This window comes from Canis lupus, chromosome 1 (genome assembly GCF_011100685.1).
Source record: "Canis lupus familiaris isolate Mischka breed German Shepherd chromosome 1, alternate assembly UU_Cfam_GSD_1.0, whole genome shotgun sequence".
NCBI classification, from domain to species: domain Eukaryota; kingdom Metazoa; phylum Chordata; class Mammalia; order Carnivora; family Canidae; genus Canis; species Canis lupus.
This window is the reverse complement of record NC_049222.1, coordinates 106,617,232-106,636,512: the sequence shown is the minus strand read 5'-3', so window position 1 is coordinate 106,636,512 and position 19,281 is coordinate 106,617,232. Positions and strand designations below refer to the sequence as shown.

The 19,281-nt window shown below is 54.0% G+C and overlaps 1 protein-coding gene across 3 annotated transcripts; it reads right to left on the bottom strand.

Moving 5' to 3' along the window:
• Window positions 1–2,274: 2,274 nt before the first annotated feature.
• On the bottom strand, window positions 2,275–13,658 carry LOC119875998 (kallikrein-15-like). 3 transcript variants are annotated; one of them, XM_038528048.1, is made up of 7 exons: window positions 11,959–12,016; window positions 9,491–9,647; window positions 8,919–9,202; window positions 8,663–8,799; window positions 6,343–7,614; window positions 3,760–3,918; window positions 2,275–2,747 (listed from the first exon to the last, which is right to left on the bottom strand). In XM_038528048.1, the coding sequence occupies exons 1-5, from the start codon at window positions 11,999–12,001 to the stop codon at window positions 7,462–7,464; spliced, it is 774 nt and encodes a 257-aa protein (XP_038383976.1). In that variant the 5' UTR covers window positions 12,002–12,016; the 3' UTR covers window positions 2,275–2,747; window positions 3,760–3,918; window positions 6,343–7,461. The 3 variants fall into 3 exon arrangements, with proteins under 3 accessions (XP_038383976.1, XP_038383977.1, XP_038383978.1); XM_038528049.1 differs by lacking the exons at window positions 2,275–2,747; window positions 3,760–3,918 and adding exons at window positions 8,216–8,396; window positions 13,513–13,532 and having other exon boundaries at window positions 7,477–7,614; window positions 11,959–12,032; XM_038528050.1 differs by lacking the exons at window positions 2,275–2,747; window positions 3,760–3,918; window positions 6,343–7,614; window positions 8,663–8,799 and adding an exon at window positions 13,513–13,658 and having other exon boundaries at window positions 8,911–9,202; window positions 11,959–12,032.
• Window positions 13,659–19,281: the final 5,623 nt, after the last annotated feature.

Below are 19,281 nucleotides of genomic sequence, written 5' to 3'. Positions count from 1 at the left end.
TTTTTTTAAAAAAGAAATCATTCTAGATGCTTCAGAGGGTAGTAAAGATAGAGACAGAACAAAGGGAGGTGGTGGTATTAGCAGAGCCCGGAAGCTGGAGCCATCTGGAAGGCATAGACTCATGTAGGATTTGCTTAGAGGTGGCTAGAGTCACAGAAAAAAATAATGTGGCTACTGCTAAAGACACCAGCTGAGGTGGTGGTGATGGTGGTGGTGGCATTAGTGAGAGGGAAATAAAGGCCCTGGCTTGTCCTCTTCTTCCAGAGCCAGTCTTCTGCTGGTGCTGCCCATTAGCCAAGCATACTGCTAAGCTAGTGAGCAAAGGAGGCTCAGAAATGTAGTCCTTGCAATACAGAACAGGCGAGGGTGGGGAATGGATCTGAGAGCAGACGGACAAACAACTGGCAGAACTGCTAACAATGTGGGCCTCAGGTCAGGCAGGAAAAAGAACACAAAAGGTTCTGGCAGAAGTCTTGTATGATCGGGTCCCACGAGTACCCCAAACCCAATATAGTGGCCAGAGCAATGCAATGCACTGATGAGGTGCGAGTGGGGATGGGCATTAAGTCTTATGCCACAAATGTCTACTTCTGACCAAACCACAAGATGGGTTAGTCTCTGGGATGACTTGAATGTCATCTCAACTCTTTCTCCTCTACTCTTGTCTGTGTTCCTTTCTTAGTTTTAATCTATCAGATCTGCTGCCCGCTTCAAACTGGGTCCAGGGCTCAGGCACAGGCTCACAATCCTATAGACTAGGGGAAAAAAGCCCTTAGCCGCTTCAGTTAGAAAAAGTCCCAGGGCAGAGCCTGACTGGTTGGCTTTGCTCATGTACCCATCTTTGGGCCAGTCACCGTGGCCTGGGTTGTGGGGCACTGAAATTGGCACAGCCAGAGTCATATGACTCTTTTTGTGGCCCCAGAAGGCAAGGATATGTCATGAGCAGCTCTCTACCGGGATTCTGTGATTGAACCCCACAGGAATCTTGCTATTCTGTATATATGACTAAGCTTTTACAATCTGGGTAGGTTTCTGGTTATGTGTGAAAGATACACAGTTTGCCAGAAACAAAGCAGATGGAGTCTTAGCTTATTTGGCTGAAGCAGGCTCGCACTGTTCAGAAAGTAGGCAATGTAGGGAAGGGCGAAAAAGACGTAATTATCAGAAGGGGCCAATAACCGAGGCCGAGGCCACAGGTGTCCTACCTGGTGACCACCTATCTGTGCTGGGGCGCTGGTGCCTTGATGCTGTGGGTCTGTGGGGGGGGGGGGGGGACTCGGGAGGAAGAGGCGGGGCCAGGGAGAACTCGAGGCAGGGCAAGGGACCAGGAGAGGGCTGGCCCGAGCGAGGGGAGGCGGCCTCGTGGGAAGAGGCGGGGCCTAGGGCGGTGCTCGGAGTTCCACGCCCACTAGCCCCCGGCCCCCAGGAGCTCTGAACTACTTCAACCACTTGGGCATGTGGAGCCAAGGGACGGCCTTCAAGGAGCGGCGGGTGAGCTATCGTCGGTGGGCCTCGCAGCAGAAGAGCCAGAGACGCGAGTCCGAACAGCCGTCCACCGCGGACCGCAAGCACACGGTGCAGCAGCCCCACGCAGTCACCTCCGCGACTCTCTAAGCAGGCGCACCCGAGCTTCTCAGGATGCTGCCGGTGACCTCAGTCAGGATAGCGGGCCCGCCCCCTCATCGTGGCCACGTGCCGAGATGAGACCTCCCTTCGACGCCCCACTCCCAAAGAACCTGCCTTGCCTTCCGAGGAAAGCCCACCCCTCGAGCTGGGGCCTACCCTTTGCAGCTCTGTTCCCGCCCACTGAAGCCTGAGCTGCCCCCACCCCTGCAGTGTGACACCGCCCCCTCCCGTGGGGTTTCGGCACTCAGCCCGCCCGGTGTCCGGACCTAGCTAGGGCCATTCCTTGGGTGCCTAACCTAGCCCTCTCAGGCCACGCCCCGAAGGTGCCCTCCAGGTTGGGAACCCCTCGCTCTCTGAGGGCGAGTCCTGCCCCAGGAGATCCAGTCACACCCCCGGTGGGACACTATGCGTGCGTTCCAGCATTTAATGTAGCTACGCCCCGCTTGAGAACCGGCCTCTCCCCTAGAAAGGCGTGGCCTGGGATAAGATTTCCTCCCCCCTCGCCCTCCCTGACTTCTCCACCACAGTAAAACGTGGGCACCTCACACCTCTAAGTCTGAACCTTCTTGCATCACTGCCCCAGCGCAGGGTCGGGCTCAACGCATGTGACCCGGTGTAGGTATTGCCACATACATCATTGGACAGGAGTTGGAGGTCCACACACTGGAGATCATCTGGATATATGACTACAGACCAGAGAGAAAAAGGGCGGTGGCCAGACCCCAGGTGACTCCTCAGCCCGTCCTCCCTCAGGTCCAGAGTCCAGACCCCAGCCCCCTCCTCCCGACAGCCAAATGTCTGGACTAAAGGCTGCAGGGTCTGGCCCTGGCATACACTTATCGGGTTCGATGCAGCCCCAGCCAGAGGCACAGCAGGTGCTCCCCACTTGGGGTTCCTGGGTGGGCAGGTCCAGGACCCTCACAGCATCCGTAATCTGAGTGGGCTCTGCGAGGCGCAGCAGCATGAGGTCATGGCTGTAGTCCTCTTCTGGGAGGCGGGTATGGTTCTTCAGGAAACTCAGGTTGAATTCAGGGTGAGGGAAGCTCTCCCTGATCTGGACAAGCTGGGCCGTGTCTTCATGCTCGAACAGGTTGTAGCGACCCAGCCAGAGCTGGTAATTGCTGAGGAGAGAGGGGGCCCCAAGGAATGAGGATAGAGAGGCAGGATAGGGAGAAGAGACCAGGGAGCTGGAGGAGGGTCCCGAAGACAGACAGACACGTGGAGAAATGGGGAGAGAGAGACAGTTGAGAAGGAAAAGAGCTACGAGGAAAAACCATAAGTGAGACAGAAGGACGTGACAGGTCAGCCAGAGAGGAAGACGAGGAGGGTGAAAAGAGAGAGCACAAAGGGAGAGAGTGAAGACTACAGGCAGTGTGAGGAAGAGAAAGAGCAGAGGGGGAGACGCGGGAGGAGGGGGGGCCTGGGACTGGCTCAGCTGCAGCAGGGGCTGTGGGGCTGGTTCCCAGCAGCGGGTGGCCTGGCCACCAGCCCAAGGTCGGTCCCGTCCCTCCCTGGACCTTCTCCCCCTTCCTCCACCCCCTGCCTACCTTCCTCCTTCCCTTCTCTTCCTCCTTCCTTCGGAGCCCCAATAGGGCACCAGCAGAAACAGCCCTCTGTGTGTACCCCTGGAGGGCATCCTTGTCATACACACACATGTCCGGATAGTCCCTTCCTGTTCTCTGGGGGTCCCTCTCACTCCCGTCCTGGGGGGTGTTCAGCAGCAATGGGGCAGAGACCCAAGGAGAGAGATGGGGCAGAGAGATGAAGAGTGCGACATACAGTGACAGGGATGCAGCAGAGGGACCCAGAGGAGGACAGACACAGGGACACACACAGATACCAGAACAGGAGAGAGTGGGAGATAGAGATAAGTCACAGTCAGACACCGACAGCACCAGGTGCTGAGAGACACAGAGAGACAGGGCGGGGAGACACAGGAAGATAGTTGTAAGGAGAGACAGAGAGACACAGGCTGTCTGGGAGGGCTTCCCTGGGGTCGTCCCTGCCACTCTCCATGGGACCTAGAGGAGGACCACCTTTGTTTCCCTCAGTTCCCCAGCCTCCCCTGAGGCTAACCCAGGGGCAGTGCGAGAGTGGATACCCCGTCGTCCGCAATGCCCTGCCCCCACTTACTGTTTATGCAGTGGGCAGCGGTGAGCACCCACTCTGGGTGCACCAGGACACCCCCACACTGGAACTTGCTGTAATGGTACAGAGCTGCCTGCCACGGTTAAGAATTCTTCGTACAATCCCAGCCGCCTATGATCCGGGACTGAACAGGGGGTGCGGCACCTGCAGGGGGTGCTGGGTCAGGGCAGGTGGGGTGGCAGTGGGGCCCGGGAGGCCAGGGCTAGGAGAGGCAGCTGTGCTGTGCATGCGGTTGGAGGGATGTTGGGGCAGGGGAGCAGGACAGGGTTCTGGGGAGAGGGCAGGGATTTGGGGAAGGTTCTGGAATTCTAGAGCCATCCCTGGGGTTGTGGGTTGGTGGTGGGTCCTGGGTGGGGAGAGGATGCTGAGAACAGAGCCAACCACAAGGATCAAGCAGGAGACAAGAAGGCAGCATCTGGAGCAGCATGTGGTGTAGGGATTGGGCAATGTGAGGGAGATTTGGGGTCTTGGGCTGGGGAGCAGATAATTGTGAGTTCTGAGAGGGGAAAAGGAAGCTAGAAACAGAGAATGTGTGCTCCGAGACAGTGGCTCAAGATCTGGGTAGAAAGATTTTGGGGGTTCCAAGAATCCCAGGCTGAGGGATTAGTTAGGGTCATGTTGGGCTTTGGGGGTTCTGGAAGATGCAGGGAAGGAGGTCTGAGAGGTCAAGAATAGCATCTGGGCTAAGGAGTCTGTCTGGCTTTGGTCCTTTGATTGGGGCAGGGAGAAGATCCCTTGGGGGCTTGGGCCTTGAACAGGAATGGCTTTGTGAGAGGGGTGGGTCCCTGGAACTGGGGTTAGGGCCAGGACTGGGAGGGGGCTCAGGGGGAGACAGAGCCAGATGGTAGTTCTTCTGGATTGGGTGATTGTCATGCAGATGAGGTTCAGGGTCTGAGGGTAGTGGAAGGATCTGGGGTTCTCTGCGGGGGGGGGGGGGGGGGGGGGGGGGTAGTCTGGACAGGAATGAAGATGGAGGCATATTGGGGCCAAGCAGCTGTGGGAATGCAGGGAGGACACACTTGATGTGGGGTTTGAGAGTCATGTGCTGGAGTCCGGGTGGGGGAGTGGGGCAGGCCAGCTGGGCTCTGAAGGTATTTGGGTTCCTGGAGGGAAGTCCAGAAAACCAGCGCCAAACTGGAGGGATTCACTTAGGGAAGCCTGGATCCTGGGGAGGAAGGAAATTCTACAAGGAAAGGAATCCGTAGTTTGGGGTTCCGGTGTTGTTCCTCAGGGAGAAGAGGGGGCGATGCTGGATCAGGGTTCAGGGGTAAGACTTGGGAAAGGAAGAGACATTTGTAGAATCCTCATACCAGGACGGGGGCCCCACCTGGAGTCAGGGGCCAGCAAGTCTGTGTGGGGAGAAGCATAGGTGTCTGGTGGGATTTGGGGGTCCTGGGAAGATTTCAAGGGAAGCAGATGCCAGGCAGTGGAAGACCTAGTTGAGAGCTGACAGCTGGGTGGGAAAAGTCACCAGGGTGCCGAAGGATTTGCAGACTCAGGTGCCAGAGCCATAGAGAACTAGAAGGTGAGAGGGGGTGATCGGGACTGGGTGCACTCCTTGGAAGAGTTGGAGCCCCCCAAAGAGGGAGACAGAGGTGGCCCAGGCTCTGCCCCTTTGGTCAAGTGGCTCAGAGCAGGGTCTGAGTGAGGAAGAGGAGATAGTTCTGGGGGTTCCTGGGAGGGAGCAGGGACTTAGGGCAAGAGTGAGGACTGTGACAACGAGGACAGGCTGGGGTAGGACTTTAAGGGCCTGGGAAAGAGCCTGGGACCTGGGTCTGGGGTGGACTGTGGGAGGAGAAGAGGTCGTGGGGAGGTGAGGGAGCATGAGAGTCAGGCCCATTCCCCCTCCCACATCATCCCCACTGTCTCACCAGTCCCCGCCAGGGACAGGGCAAGGCACAGAACCAGGAACCACATGGTGACCACGGGCAGGCTGGTGGTGAGCTGGGAGCTTGGAAGCCTCCCCAAGGAGTGTTTTAAATCCCTCATCTCCCCACCCCCCCCGCCCCGCCCCGCCCCACCCTGGGGCTCCGCCCCTGCCCTGCTGGCACCCAGATGCTGGCCAAGGCCCTGCCCCTGCTGCCTGGGGACTGGACACCTACTCCTACCCCAGTGCTATGCAAGGGGCGGGAGAGTGCGCACCTGTTGTTCTGCAGGGTCTGATTATCCTGGAAGCATTCCTGGGGCCTGAGGCCAGACAGGGCAGGGCCTGGAGCTCCTGGGCCCCTGCTCTTGGAGACAGAGCCAGTGAGAGGATGTGGAGGGTGTGAGTGAGGGGGACAAGAAACAGAGCGTGGAGGAATCTCTGACCTCCAATACAAAGCCCTGCATACCGGAACCCCAAGTAAAGTCACACACCCGAAAACCCGGTATATCTTCAAACACCAGCAGTGGGGCTCTGAATCCCTTCTCCCCGCACCGCTTGGAGCCAGAGTGTAGATTCCCAGCTTCTGCCGCCTCTGAAATGTAAGGCTCAGCTCTCAGAACACCCTGGTTCTTGCACTGCCTGACTCAGGATCTAGGTCCCTTCCTGTTGTTTCTCTCCAGATAATTTCTTAGGGTACCTACCACCACAATCCTAGTGCCCCCAGATCCAGAACGATGAAGTTTCAGTGGTCTCCCTGAATAAGTTCCCTCACATTTCAAAATCCAGAGTTCTTTTTGCCCCCAGGCAATGTTGGAATCCCATTACGCCCTGCCCCCCACTCCATGCTCCCCAGATCTGGATGCTCAAGGTTATATCCTCCAAAGTTCCACGAATACCAGACTGTCTGCCTTCTATGGTCAAGAGCGTCCCCTCCACAGAGACTGATTCAAAATATTTAGGTCACAGGAGCCAGGTTGATGTAGTTCAACACTCAGCGACCTTGAAAATCACCTTTTGGGGTGATCTCTGTGGAGAATCGGGAACCAGAAATCTGCAGCCTCAATGTTAAATTCAAAGGCACATTCCCTTGGCTCTTCTGTAAAATTAAAGTAGGCCACAGGGTAACCCAGCCTCTGCTGTGTGTCTAAGGGGAGGAGAGCACTGGCCCTTTTGCCTGGCCACCAGGAAGCCCATAGCTAAATATCGAAGAAAATGAAGTCATTCTTGATCATCTAGAGTGTGCTGGGTCCTTTCACTGGGGTCCAGAGATATATTTGCCCAGGGCCAGGCACTATTTGAATCAGTTCATGGGAACTTCCTCATTTGATCCCTTACAACCCCGTGAGGTAAGCAATTTGATGAGCTGTGTTTTATGATGGGGAAATCAGAGCTGAGGGGCATTGGGTCTTTTCCTAAAGGTTACACAGCTGATCCTATGCATATGTGAATGGAGGGAGCCCTCCTTCAAGCCACTTCTCTTCACCGAGGCATCGGGGCAGTGGGTGAAAAGGAACAAGGTACAGAGGTTCTGGGTCCGCTCCCAGTGTCTGGTTCCCACTTCCCTTCATCGCCAGGAGAAAGTCACAGAAACTCCTACAGAGAAACTTGCATCAGCACTCTTGTTATCTCAGTGTTTCAACAGGTGACCTTGAGCACTGGCTCTGGCCTAAGACGGGACAAGCCCTAACATGTGGGCCTTGGACAAATGAGGTCTTGAGGGATGGCTTGATTCTGTCCCTTCTGTCCCAGGTCAGGATGGGGTTGTTGGCCAGCTGTGGGAGCTTGTGCTCAGCCAGAGACACAGTGTCAGGCCCAAATAGTTAGTTCCTCTTCATGGTTTCCTTGATCCACTCCAAGTAGCTGCAGACTTTGGTATAGACCCCAGGCTTGGTGGTAGTGTCACAGGGGACGTCACCCCAGGACACAATGCCCTGCAGGACTCCCCTACAGACCAGGGGCCCCCCGGAGTCACCCTGTGTGGAGAAGGGAGAGTTTGAATGGGAAACTTCTGGATCCAGTGTCCCCATCCTTATCCTAATCACCATTGACCATCTCGGTCAAACTCCAATCCCACCCCACCCCACCCCACTGCATGCCATCCCACCCCACCCCAACTCAATATAACCCAATGTAAGGCACACCAATCCAACCCAACCCCGTGCCAACACAATCAATACAACTCGGCCCACCCATGTTCAGTCCTCCCCGTGTAACCCCGACCCAGGCCAGCCCCTACATCTTCCCCATTCAGAGTCAAACCAGACCTACGCCTATCCTCACTGGAAACACAACCAATCCCAGTCATCATGTCTGTCACAACCTAGACAAAATGTACCCTGTCCCCAATTCCACCCAACATATTTTCCATTTAAAATCAAACCAGGGGGTTGAGGGTTTGGGCAGCCTAGGTGGCTCGGCGGTTTAGTGCCGCCTTCAGCCCAGGGCGTGATCCCGGAGACCCAGGATCCAGTCCCACATCAGGCTCCCTGCACGGAGTCTGCTTCTCCCTCTGCGTGTGTCTCTGCCTCTCTCTCTGTCTCTCATGAATAAATGAAATTAAAAAAAAAATCAAACCAGGGCGCGGGGTGGCACAGTTGATTAGCGTCAGATCTTGACTTTGGCTTGGGGTCCTGGGATGGAGCCCCACATCATGCTCCAGGCTCCAGGCTCCATGCTCTCAGCAGAGAGTCTGCTTGACATTCTCTCTCTCTCCCTCTCTCTCTCTGCCCCCTCCTCACCTTCTGCTCTCTCTCTCCTGAAAACAAATAAATCTTAAAAAAAAAAAAAATCAAACCAAGCCCATTCCTATCCCTAACTCAAGCTCAGGATGTTGCAAACGGAACAGCACATCATCCACCCCAAACCCAACTCCACCTCATCTTCAGCCTCCCCCTGGCCCCATTCTAACCGCTCTTTCTTCTCCATCCCCAAACCTATGTCTACATCTTCTGTGGCCCAAAGCAAGCACAACCTTACCCCATCCCAACTCCCAAACCATTTCCCCTACCCCGTGGCTCTGACCTCACAGGACTCGGTGCCTCCACCCTCTGCTCCTGCACACAGCATAGAGGCCACCAGGCGCCCTGGGTAGTCCTTGTTACAAGAGGCGGCCGGGATAACACTGATGTTGGCACAATGCAGGGTATCTGGGAGACTCACTGGGGAGGACAGTGGACTTGAGTGAATCTGTATTTTCAGGCCCTTGCCTGCCTCGCCCAAGAGCCCTGGACGGCTAGGGTCCCTGGAGGCCTGACACCCAGCCCCTCCTGTCACGCACCTTGTGAGTCTGTGCTCCCTTTGGTCCCAGGCTTGTGATCAGACACCAGCCCCCAGCCGGACACCACGCAGGCCTCGGCCGGTTGGGGGCAACGCGTGGGCAGCGCCACGGGGCGCACTTGCCGGGAGAGGCGCGCGGGCCGGGTTAGACGTAGCAACATGACGTCGTGGCGATGGCTGTGTGCTTCATAGAGCGGGTGTGGGATGATGCGAGCCAAGGTCCTCAACTGCTCGGGACCATCGCGCTTGCGCAGATTGTGCTCGCCCAGGCGCGCTCTCATGAAGCTGTGCGGGCAGGTGATGATTATCGCAGGTGGAGCGAGGAGGAGGCACAGAGATCAAAGAGTGGGCATGCTGGGGTCCCCCACCCTTTGGGAATCTGGAGATGCCATTCCGCCCCTGCCCGGGGCGCTGAAGCCAGTAGTAGTGGTCGCCTCTGGCCTCTCGGGACCAAGGAGGTGCGGCCACCTGGAACTCAGCCCCTAGGCTCCGGCTCTTTCCTCCTCACAATCCGAGATTCTCTGATCTCTAGACCCTTGGTGCCCCTGAGGACTTTGAGCCCTGCCTTCATACCGGGTTTGGCAGTGGGCTGCAGACAGCACCCAGTGCTCAGAGATGAGGGAAGCACCGCAGTTGAACCGTCCACGCTCAAATAGGGCCACTTGCCATGGCTGGGAGTGGGGCTCACACTCTTCGCCTCCCAGGATCTTGTCAGTGTCGTCCTGGACCGCTGGGAGAAGGGGCAGAGGAGGATCCCTGGGGACAGAGGCTTTTCCCTGGGTCCCACACCTTTGCGTGCACTCTGCCCATACGATGTATTTTTCATTTGTGCTTTCCTCCAACCTCTGAAGACATCCCTGTCCTTGAATTTTTTAGCCCTGCCTTCTGTTGGCCTTTACAAGTGCTGCTGCTTTGCTCCAGGACTGTCCCCCTGCCCTTGGCCCTTTCCTGTGTACTACGGGATTCTGGGAGAGCACATAGTTGGGAAAGGTTCAGAAGCCAGGAAGTCCCCTGAGGTGAGAAGTGGAGACCGGGACCAGGAAGATGGCCACTTGGAACCAGCCATTCAAGGTCACCAAGCTGTCACAGACCATCAAGTGGATGTGGGCACTCGGTATGTATGACACACAGTCTTGGCTCTAGAGTCAGAACATCTCAGCCAAATGCGCATGTGGCCACACAAGGTCATGGGCAAACCTAGAGGCACAGCCAGTGTTCCAAACTTAGGAACTGATGTGGAGAGCAATTTAAGCTGAAATTCACCTGCATCTCCATGGGTTAGCAGCTTCAGATATCATCACAGCACAGACCTTCATAGGTATGTATGAATCTGGAGAGTTCAAGCATGAGTATGCGCGTGCACACGCAGACACACAGACACTGATTTGGACCTCAAAGCTCACACCTAAATTTCACACAGGGGACCTGGTTCCCACATGTGGACTGGAGTTGGACACACAGGGCTTTGAAAGCCCACCACACGCAAACACACACACACACACCCAGAGCACCACGCATAAGGCTACCTAAGCAGGGATATTTCAAGGTCATAAGACCATGATCCACTACTGGGCAATGGGGGTTATGACCCCTGAAGGTCACAGCAAGACACACAGACACCCACCCTGGGGCAGGAATTTGCACAGCCAGACCAAATGCACATACTCTGCCTACCAGGGTCAGGAACTGGGCCAAAGGCCCTGGCAAGGTCGGGGGAATGTGGACGTGGTGGACAGGGGGCTTAAGAAAGCAAGGGTGGGGTTGTTGTCCTCCAAAGACGGATAGAGGATGTGAGCTGAACAGCTGGGCATCGAGGCTGCACCCAGCCAGTACCAGCTGGCGGAGGGTGGAGGCCCTGGCTGAGTGCAGCAGGCAGGAGGGAGGCAGAGAGGAGACAGTACAGAGGAAGACTGAGGGGAGGCTGACAGCAGGGGGTAGCTTCAGTGCGTCCCCAGCGGTGAGGGTCATGTGGGGGCATAATGAAAATCCACCTTCAACTTGTCCAGAGTAGAGGCATCAGGTTATACTTTTATTCTCCATGGGTGGTAGCTAAACAAGGTCCGGAGTTTTCTGGCACCCAGGTCACCTTGACATAGTGGCCACCTCTCTCCAGCCTCAGCCCGCTCCCCTGTCAAATGAAGCCAGGTGCACCTGGGTGGCTCAGTGTCTGCCTTTGGCTCAGTTCATGGTCCTGGGGTCCTGGAATGGAGTCCCACATGGGGTACTTGCAAGGAGCCTGCTTCTCCCTCTCCTTACGTCTCTGCCCCTCTCTCCGTGCCTCTCATGTATAAATAAATACAATCTTTTTAAAAAAAGTTTTGGAATTGAAGCCAGCAGAGCTCACTCCACAGAGATGTTTTGCGATTAGGTGAGCTCTGGCATTAATCCACACGAGTGCCCTGCATATACCCAACACTCGCTCGCTAACGGGCTCTTGCAGGGCAGTACCCTAGACCCGGTACCTTCTCATACCTTGCATACAGGAACAGATTAATCCTCACAACCCTGGGGGCTTCTGCTTTTACCTCCATGGTCCAGTTGGGGATCCAGAGTGACAAAGATGTTAAGTAACCAGAACACGGTGAGTTGGAATCAAGCCCATGGTTTGTGTTCTTGGCCTCTTAACACTTGTTAAAGACTTAGTATGGGCATTATTTGCATCATGCTATTGAAACCTCGCCATTATTGTCATAGGTGGGTGCTGTCTTCTAGAGAAGGCACTCTGGGTAGGGAGGGGTGAAGTAATTTCCTCAATGTCACATAGCAAGGAAGGGGCATCCCCAGAACTCAAACTCAGGTCTCAGTCACCTCGGGGTTGTTCTTGTTGTCAGGAGCAGCAGGAGGCCCCAGTTGGCATGGGGGCTCTAGAGCAGCCCCAGTTCTCTGACAGCTCCTGGGTGGAGTGATGACCCAGCAGGGAAGGGGTCAGGGAGGAGGGGTTGGGGATGGTAGAAGATTGCAGGTCTGGATTTGCTCCTGATGCATGGAGGGTGGGGGCATTACATTCCTACAGACCCAGACCTGACCTGGGCCCACCTCACCTGCTGCAGTCAGCAAGAAGGAGAAGGTGAGGAGAAGCCACATTGTGGAGCAGGGATGAAGGTTCTGCTGAAGTCTGGGGAGGGGAGAGAGTGAACTGGGGTGAGACTGGACACTTGTGCCCTGCTGGATCCCTCCAGACACAAACTCATCCCACCAGCTACTTGAGAAACTTCTTCCACCATCTTTGCCCCACCCCCACCACAGAGTGCTCTTCCTCCTAGGTTCTCCATCTCCAAGGGTTCTCTTGTTCCTCCAGTTACCAGAACAAACCTTCAGGTGCCCCCACAGACTGTCAGACCCCAGCACCATCCCACTTGCTCCTGGATCTCTCTCCATGCTCGATAGAGGCTCTGACTCAGAATACCCTATCCCAGCCTCCTCTCAGGCCTCCAGGGTGCCCACCTCCCCACCACCGCGTGCTGCCTTCTGCCATCTGTCCATCCAATCAAATTCCCACTCTCCCAGCCTGTTCCCTGAAGGGTCTTTTGTGTCCCACCCAGAGTCGAATGTGTCCCACTCTGCTTACAGCTCTCATGGGTCCCCACCCAGAGTCGATTGTGTCCCACTCTGCTTACAGCTCTCATGGGTCCCCAGCACCCCCAGGATAAAGTCCTAGCTCCCCTGCCTCACTTTCGAGGACATGAGTGTTTTCTCCCCCTCCACCAGCCCCTCTGACAGGGTCTGTCATGACCTTGCCCTTTGAGACGCAGCTGCTTCTCCCACTTTCCTTCCTGTGATTCATGCTTCCATGCCTTTGCTCAGGCTGTTCCTCCTCCAAGGTAAGCCATTCCCTTTAAGGTCCCCTTATTCCTTGAAGCATTTTCTGACCTTCTCCATTCCCAGGGTGTCTGCCTCCCCCACCAGGCTAAGAACTTCCTGTGGGCAGGCCTGGACCAACTGGATACCGCATTCCCCGTGAAGGGTCCAGTCCCAAGCTTTGAGAATGAATTAAAGACTTCCCCTCATTTTCCAAATTCATATTGGCCCTCCAGGGCTCAGCTCCCCCCACCTCTTCTGGGAGGTCCTGAGACCTAAGAGCTATCTTCTCTGGACCTCACTGCCCCTGGTCCACCTCCATCACATTGCAGATCCCCAGGGATGCTCAGGTAGGGTTCTCTCTGGGTCCCCAGCACTGCCCAGCATGGACCTGGCACATGGGACACTGGAGGTGGCGATGGAGGGGGGGGGTGTTGAGCTGAGTTGACCTGAACCTCTGATAACTCCTGACCTTGTCTTTGGCTCTGGTACAAGTAATTTTGGGGACATCCTTCTCCCGATTCACTCCATCCCCTCCCCCCCACCCCCGCAGCTCCTTCTGGCATTTCAGGACATTTTCTTGGTTCAGGTTCAACTTGGGGCCTCAGTAAAGGACACATGGACTTACACAGGTACCCTTGAAACTCTACTCCCTCAGAGCAGTTCACGTCTGCTCCCTGGGACCAGGGCATCCAGTGTCTCCCCTAGACCAGGCCAGACCTGTGTCTCCCTGAGTGTCTTCCCCTACTCCCCCATCCCAGCCTCCACCACCCCAACTCTTGTCTCAAAGATCTCACCCACTCTAGATCCTCCAGCTTCATGTGGTACAGCTTGAATGCCAGAAGAAGGGGATCAGGCACCTGAATACCTGAATTTATAAGCTTCCAGCCCCACCCAGATCTAGGGGATAGGGTGGGGTGGGAGGTGGCTGAGAGTCAGGTTTACAGGCGGGGACGCCTAGGTGGCTACTGGGGTGGGGGACAAGGCCTAATGAGCATTTATTAGGTTGAAGCTTTTGTCTGAGTCTGTAAAAAAGCATTCCTTGCCAGGGATAGTTCCTTGAGGTAGAGGAGGTAGGAGGGCAAGAGCCCTAAATCAGAGATCAACAGATAGGACCAGGAGTCTGGAACCTGCAATTTGGGGTCTGGAGTGTGGAAATTGGATTCTAGAGTCATGCTTCTCATACTTGGAGTAGGGTTCTGAATCTTGGATTCTGGATGTGCATCTGGACCTCCAAATTCTGGATTCTGAACCTTGGATCTCCGATTTTGGACAGCAGGTTCTGGATCTGGATCTCCACTTCCTGATTTTGGGTTCTGGATTCAGATCTCTGATTCTGGATCTGGGTTCCAGGGCCTCCTAACTCTGGAGCCTGGGTATTGGATTCTGGATCTTAGGTTTTGCACTTTCTGTTGTGGATCTCCAACTCTGGACTCTGAGTTTGGAGATCTGGAGTCAGGCACTTATGACCTGAAGTATAGAGCATGGATTTTGGAGTCTGAATTCTAGAGTTTGGGTCTGGAATCTGGATCCTAGAGTCTGATCTTTGAGTGACAGGTCTTAGTCTTGGATTCTAGATCCAGGGCCTTTGAATTTAGAGTCTAGACTAGAAGCCTGGAATTTGGTGTTTGGAATCTAGGACTTGAGGTAAGAAACTTTCACATCTGCTGTGTGAAACCTGTGGCTTGGAGGATGAATGGTAGATTTTGAATTTTGAGTTTTAGGGCCTGGATTCTAGAGTCTGGGTCTAGACTCTTAAAATTTCATGGATTAACTTTGGAGTGTGAAGTCTGGAGTTTCAAATCTGCATTGTGCATTTAAAGGGCTGGACTGGGATCCCTGGGTGGCGCAGCGGTTTGGCGCCTGCCTTTGGCCCAGGGCGCGATCCTGGAGACCCGGGATCGAATCCCACATCGGGCTCCCGGTGCATGGAGCCTGCTTCTCTCTCTACCTATGTCTCTGCCTCTCTCTCTTTCTCTGTGACTATCATAAATAAATAAAAATTAAAAAAAAAAAAAGGGCTGGACTGGGAGATATGAGCCTGAGTTCCATGAATGAATTCCTAGAATCTTCCCTGTTATATGAATTTAGACACTGGGTGACTGGATAGAAGTCCTTAATCTGGATCTTGCAGTCTTGATCATGCATTTTGAGGCTTGTGATCTGGATTCTGCTTTCTCAGAGCTGGAGATCATTATTAAAATGACTCAAAGCTTTGGGAATTTGAAGTTGTCTTCCCATGTCTCAGGACCATAGGAGGGCTCTGAGCAATTTTCTAGAGTCTATCCTGGCTTGTTTAACTAATGAAGAGGCACAGAATGCAGGAGGGAGTGACTTCAGGTCACCCAGTGAAGGCTGGGACCTAGTATAAACATGGGGCATCTGCTTTCAGCTCAGGTCATGGCCCCAGGGTCCTGGGATTGAGTCCCACATCAGGCTCTCAGCAGGGAGCCTGCTTCTCCCTCTGTCTGTGTCTCTGCCTCTCTCTGTATCTCTCATGAATAAATAAATAAAATCTTTTAAAAAAAATTCTGCAGCCCCAGCCTAGACCTGCCCAGATAACATCCAGTCTAGGCCCTGCTCACCCTGTCCCCAGAGCTGAGACCACATACCTGTCCAGTCCCTTCAGAGGAGCAGCAGAGAGATCACAGACCAGTCTTTGGAGTGCTGCTCTTAGAGTGAGCTCAAGTTCATAGAGCTGCTTGTAGCACACTGCCCTGAAGTGAGCACCCAGGAGCAAAGGCAGTTCTGAGTTTGGAATGACCTACTGGGCAGGAGGGGAATGGTGTAGACGGGTAGAATGGGAGCTGGAGGCCTATGAAGGTGGCTGGAGGCTTATGAAGAGAGTCCAGATGTTCACAGACCTGACACCTGGGGCAAGGGGACAGAGGAGGGGACAGTCAGTGAGAGCCAGGAGGCAGGCGGGTCCAGGATTGGGGATGGATGTGTTGGGGGAGGGGACGTTAGGGGCTTGGTGAAAAATTGTGGGCTTGAGTGGGGCTTGGGGAGGTGAAAGGCTGGGGCGCCCACCATGTGTGTGTGGGGACGTGGTGAGTGTAGACATTTCCTTGAAGCTGCTTAGCCGAGAGACTAGGGCCAAAGTTCAGACCATTCTAGGTCTTGTCTGCTCCTCTGTTCACATGCAGTCGCTCAGCATACCCTGGGGGCTCCCTTTAGGGGTATCAGAAGTGGACTCCTTCTCCTTCCCTGCCTCCACCCTGGCCACCCCCATCCTCACTGCACCAGGTCCCCCACCTCTCCTCACCCCTGCGGTCTGACCACACAGACGCTCAAGGGACTTGTGAACACCCACATCAGGCCTTGTCCTGCTTCTGCTGAGCTTTGCCCACAGCCCCTGGGTCCCTCAGGGAACCACAGTTACCTCCCTGTGGCCCCAGGTAAGGCCCCACAAGATGGGTGCCTTTCTTCCCTCTGGTGTCACCTCCCCCTCTCTCCCCTTGCTTGCTGGGCTCCATTCACACTGGCCTCTCTGACATCCTCACAGGCACCCAATCCACCTCCCTTGGGGCCACCACTCCTGCTCTTCTGCATTTCCCCAACCTTCTAATTGGCTCATCCACACCTGAGCAGGTGTGCTCCTCAGCGGCCCCCCCCCCCCGCCTCCCCCCCCCCCCGCCTCCCCCCCACCCCCCCGCCACCAGACCCAGGTGTCCTGAATGCACTGGGCAAAGTGGCTCCGGCATATATTATTTGATGCCCCAGCTCGTGAGGTGGCTTTGGCACAATGCCATATGGTGGAGGAGAGTTGCTGGGGAGGCCGGTGGACTTGGGGTGGACCCATAAGTTCATGTCTGTCTGCCCAGAAGCTGAGGAGTCTAGGTTTCCTGGACTGTGGGCCTCTGGCTCCTCTATAGCGTCTTCCACCTCTTGGTTCCCTGAGGTCCCAGGCTCCTTGTGGGACACCAGGGCTCAGCCAGATGCCATGCAGGAAGCAGCCACAGGGGGCAAGCGTGGGCCACATTATGAGAGGAGGCACCTGACTGCTGCAGCGCTGGGTACTGGCTCCTCGCTGCCAGACCACGTGGAGGTCATGGTGGAGGCTGATGCCTGACTCAGCCCACTCGGCTTTGGGGCATTGCACTTGTGCAGATTCTGCTTGTTCAGGGGCACCTGCCGGGAGGCTTGCAGGCGAGTGTTTACCTGCAAGCGGAGTGAGAAGACAGAAAAGATCAACCCAGAGGGTAGCCTGGAGCCTCTGGCCCTTTGGCAGTGTGGAGATCACTAGACCCTGGAGCCACTGTCCCAGCCTCTGCCTCTCAGCCTCCGTAGAGTTCTAAGCCACACACGGTGGCTCTAGCTGCAGGGTCAGACCCACTGTCTTCTTCCCCTCTCTAACCCAGAAATCCAGAACCCTTTCTTTTACTGCTCACAAGATCCAAGAGTGAGTGCAAGCCCTCCTGTCCTCTTTCCCTCAGGTCCCCAATCCTAGAGTGTTGGCATCCTAGCCGCACTCCTTTGGGACACAGGATTTTTTCATACCTTAATGGCAGTGGGCTGCAGACAGCACCCTGGAAAATAAGGAGCACTGTGGGTAAAGTGTCCAGGTGCATCATGCCTTCCTGATATAATATCTTCTTTTACTAGGAATTGTTTTAGGTGCTGGAGATACAACCAGAAATAATATTCCATGGCATTATTTGACCATCAGGTTGATATTGACCTTCAAATAAATATTTTTAAATATTTATTTATTTATTTATTTGAGAGAGATTGAGGGTGGGGGTGGAGAGAACAGAAGCATGGGGAGCTGCAGGCAGAGGCAGAGGGAAAAGCAGGTTCCCCGCTGAGCAAGGAGCCTGATGTGGAGCTTGATTCCAGGACCTTGAGATCATGACCTGAGCTGAAGGCAGATGCTCAAACCACTGAGCCACCCAGGTGCCTTCACCTTCAAATATTTCTAAAGAATCAATAATGAAAACCAAATTTTGATCAACTATGGTAGAGGAAGGATGGAATAATTTCTCTCTCCTCCAGAAAATACTACGGAACTGTTTGATCTCAGGCAGAGGTAATCAAAGAGTATAGAAACAGAAAGTGTAGGGAAGACACAATATAGAGGCCTTCCTACCAATTAACGAAAATATTGTGCATTTTCTGCATTTTGTGATGAATTTAAACCTGTCATTTGTTGTTACTCTTTTTTCCATGTAGATCTGCAATTTATATTTTGTATTTCTTTTGTCATGAGAATAATCAGGTTCATATCTAAGTTTACACTGGTAATCTTGTATTCTTTTATTGTTATTATTATATTAATATTTATATTTATATTTAGGGGATACTCTCTGACCATTCAGACTCTCTCCTTCTCTCTCTTCTTCCCTCCTTCTCCCCATCCTCTTCCCTCCTCTTTCCTCTTTCTCTCTCTTTCTTTCTCTGGGTTCCTCTCTGTCTCTCTGCCTTTCTGTCTGTTCCCTTCTTTCCTCTGTCTCCCTCCCTCTGCCTAGCTCTGTCTGTTGCAGTCAGAGCTCCTCTGAGTCTCCCTCTCTCTCTTTCTGCCTCTTTGTCTGTAACTCTTCTTCTGTCTGCCTCTGTCTCTGATTTTCCACCCATGACTCCATCCCTTTGCATGTTAACATACCTGCCTTACCTACACACTTTACCATGCCCTGGCACCAATAGGAGAGGCTGACAAAGAGCCCCGGGATTTGGTGGTAAGGAGGGGCCAGGCCCTGAGATCCTGCTAGTTTTCACACCTGGAAGGCAAAAGTCAATATTGAGGGAGGCAGTAACCCTGGGGAGCAAGGCAGAGAGGCAGAGTGCAGAAGGAGGAAGTTGAGAATCAGTTGATGGGTCAGAGTATCAACATCTAGAGGCAGGAGCTGGGTGCTAGAAACTACAAGAGTCTGGAGCCAGAAACTTGGCACCAAGGATCTTGGGTTTGAAACCTGGATTCTGGATTTTGGAACCTCAGGTCTGGAGTTCAGGATCTGGGCCCAGAGTCCAAGTGTGGGAACTTGATTCTGGAATTTGTTATTGGAATCTAAAATCAGAAAATAGGGGTGCCTGGGTGGCTTAGTCAGTTAAATGTGTGCCTTTGGCTCAGGTCATGATCTCAGGGTCATGGGATTGAGCCCATGTGTGCTCAGTAGGGAGCCTGCTTCTCCCTCTCCCTCTGCCTGCCACTCCACTTGCTTGTGCTCTTTCTCTCTCTCATTCTCTGTCAAATAAATAAATAAAAATCTCTAAAAAAATTAGGAAATAGGAGTGAAGGGGTGTCTGGCTGGCTCAGTCAGAAAAGCATGTGACCCTTGATCTCGGGATCCTAAGTTTGAGTTTCACATTAGGTGTACAGATTACTTAAATAAATAAAACTTTTTAAAAAAGGAAAAGAAAATAGGACTATGAAAATGAACTCTACTCTCCAGAGGCTGGGATCTGAGCCTTGGACCTGAAATCCGGATTCCAGAGCAGCAATTCTCAAAGTACAGTTTGTGGAACTCTGAAGGGGCTCATGAGACTGTTACATGGGGTCTTATGAGGTCAAAAACGGGTTTCTTTCTTTCTCTCTTTTTTCTTTTCTTCTTTTTTTTTTTTTTTAAAGT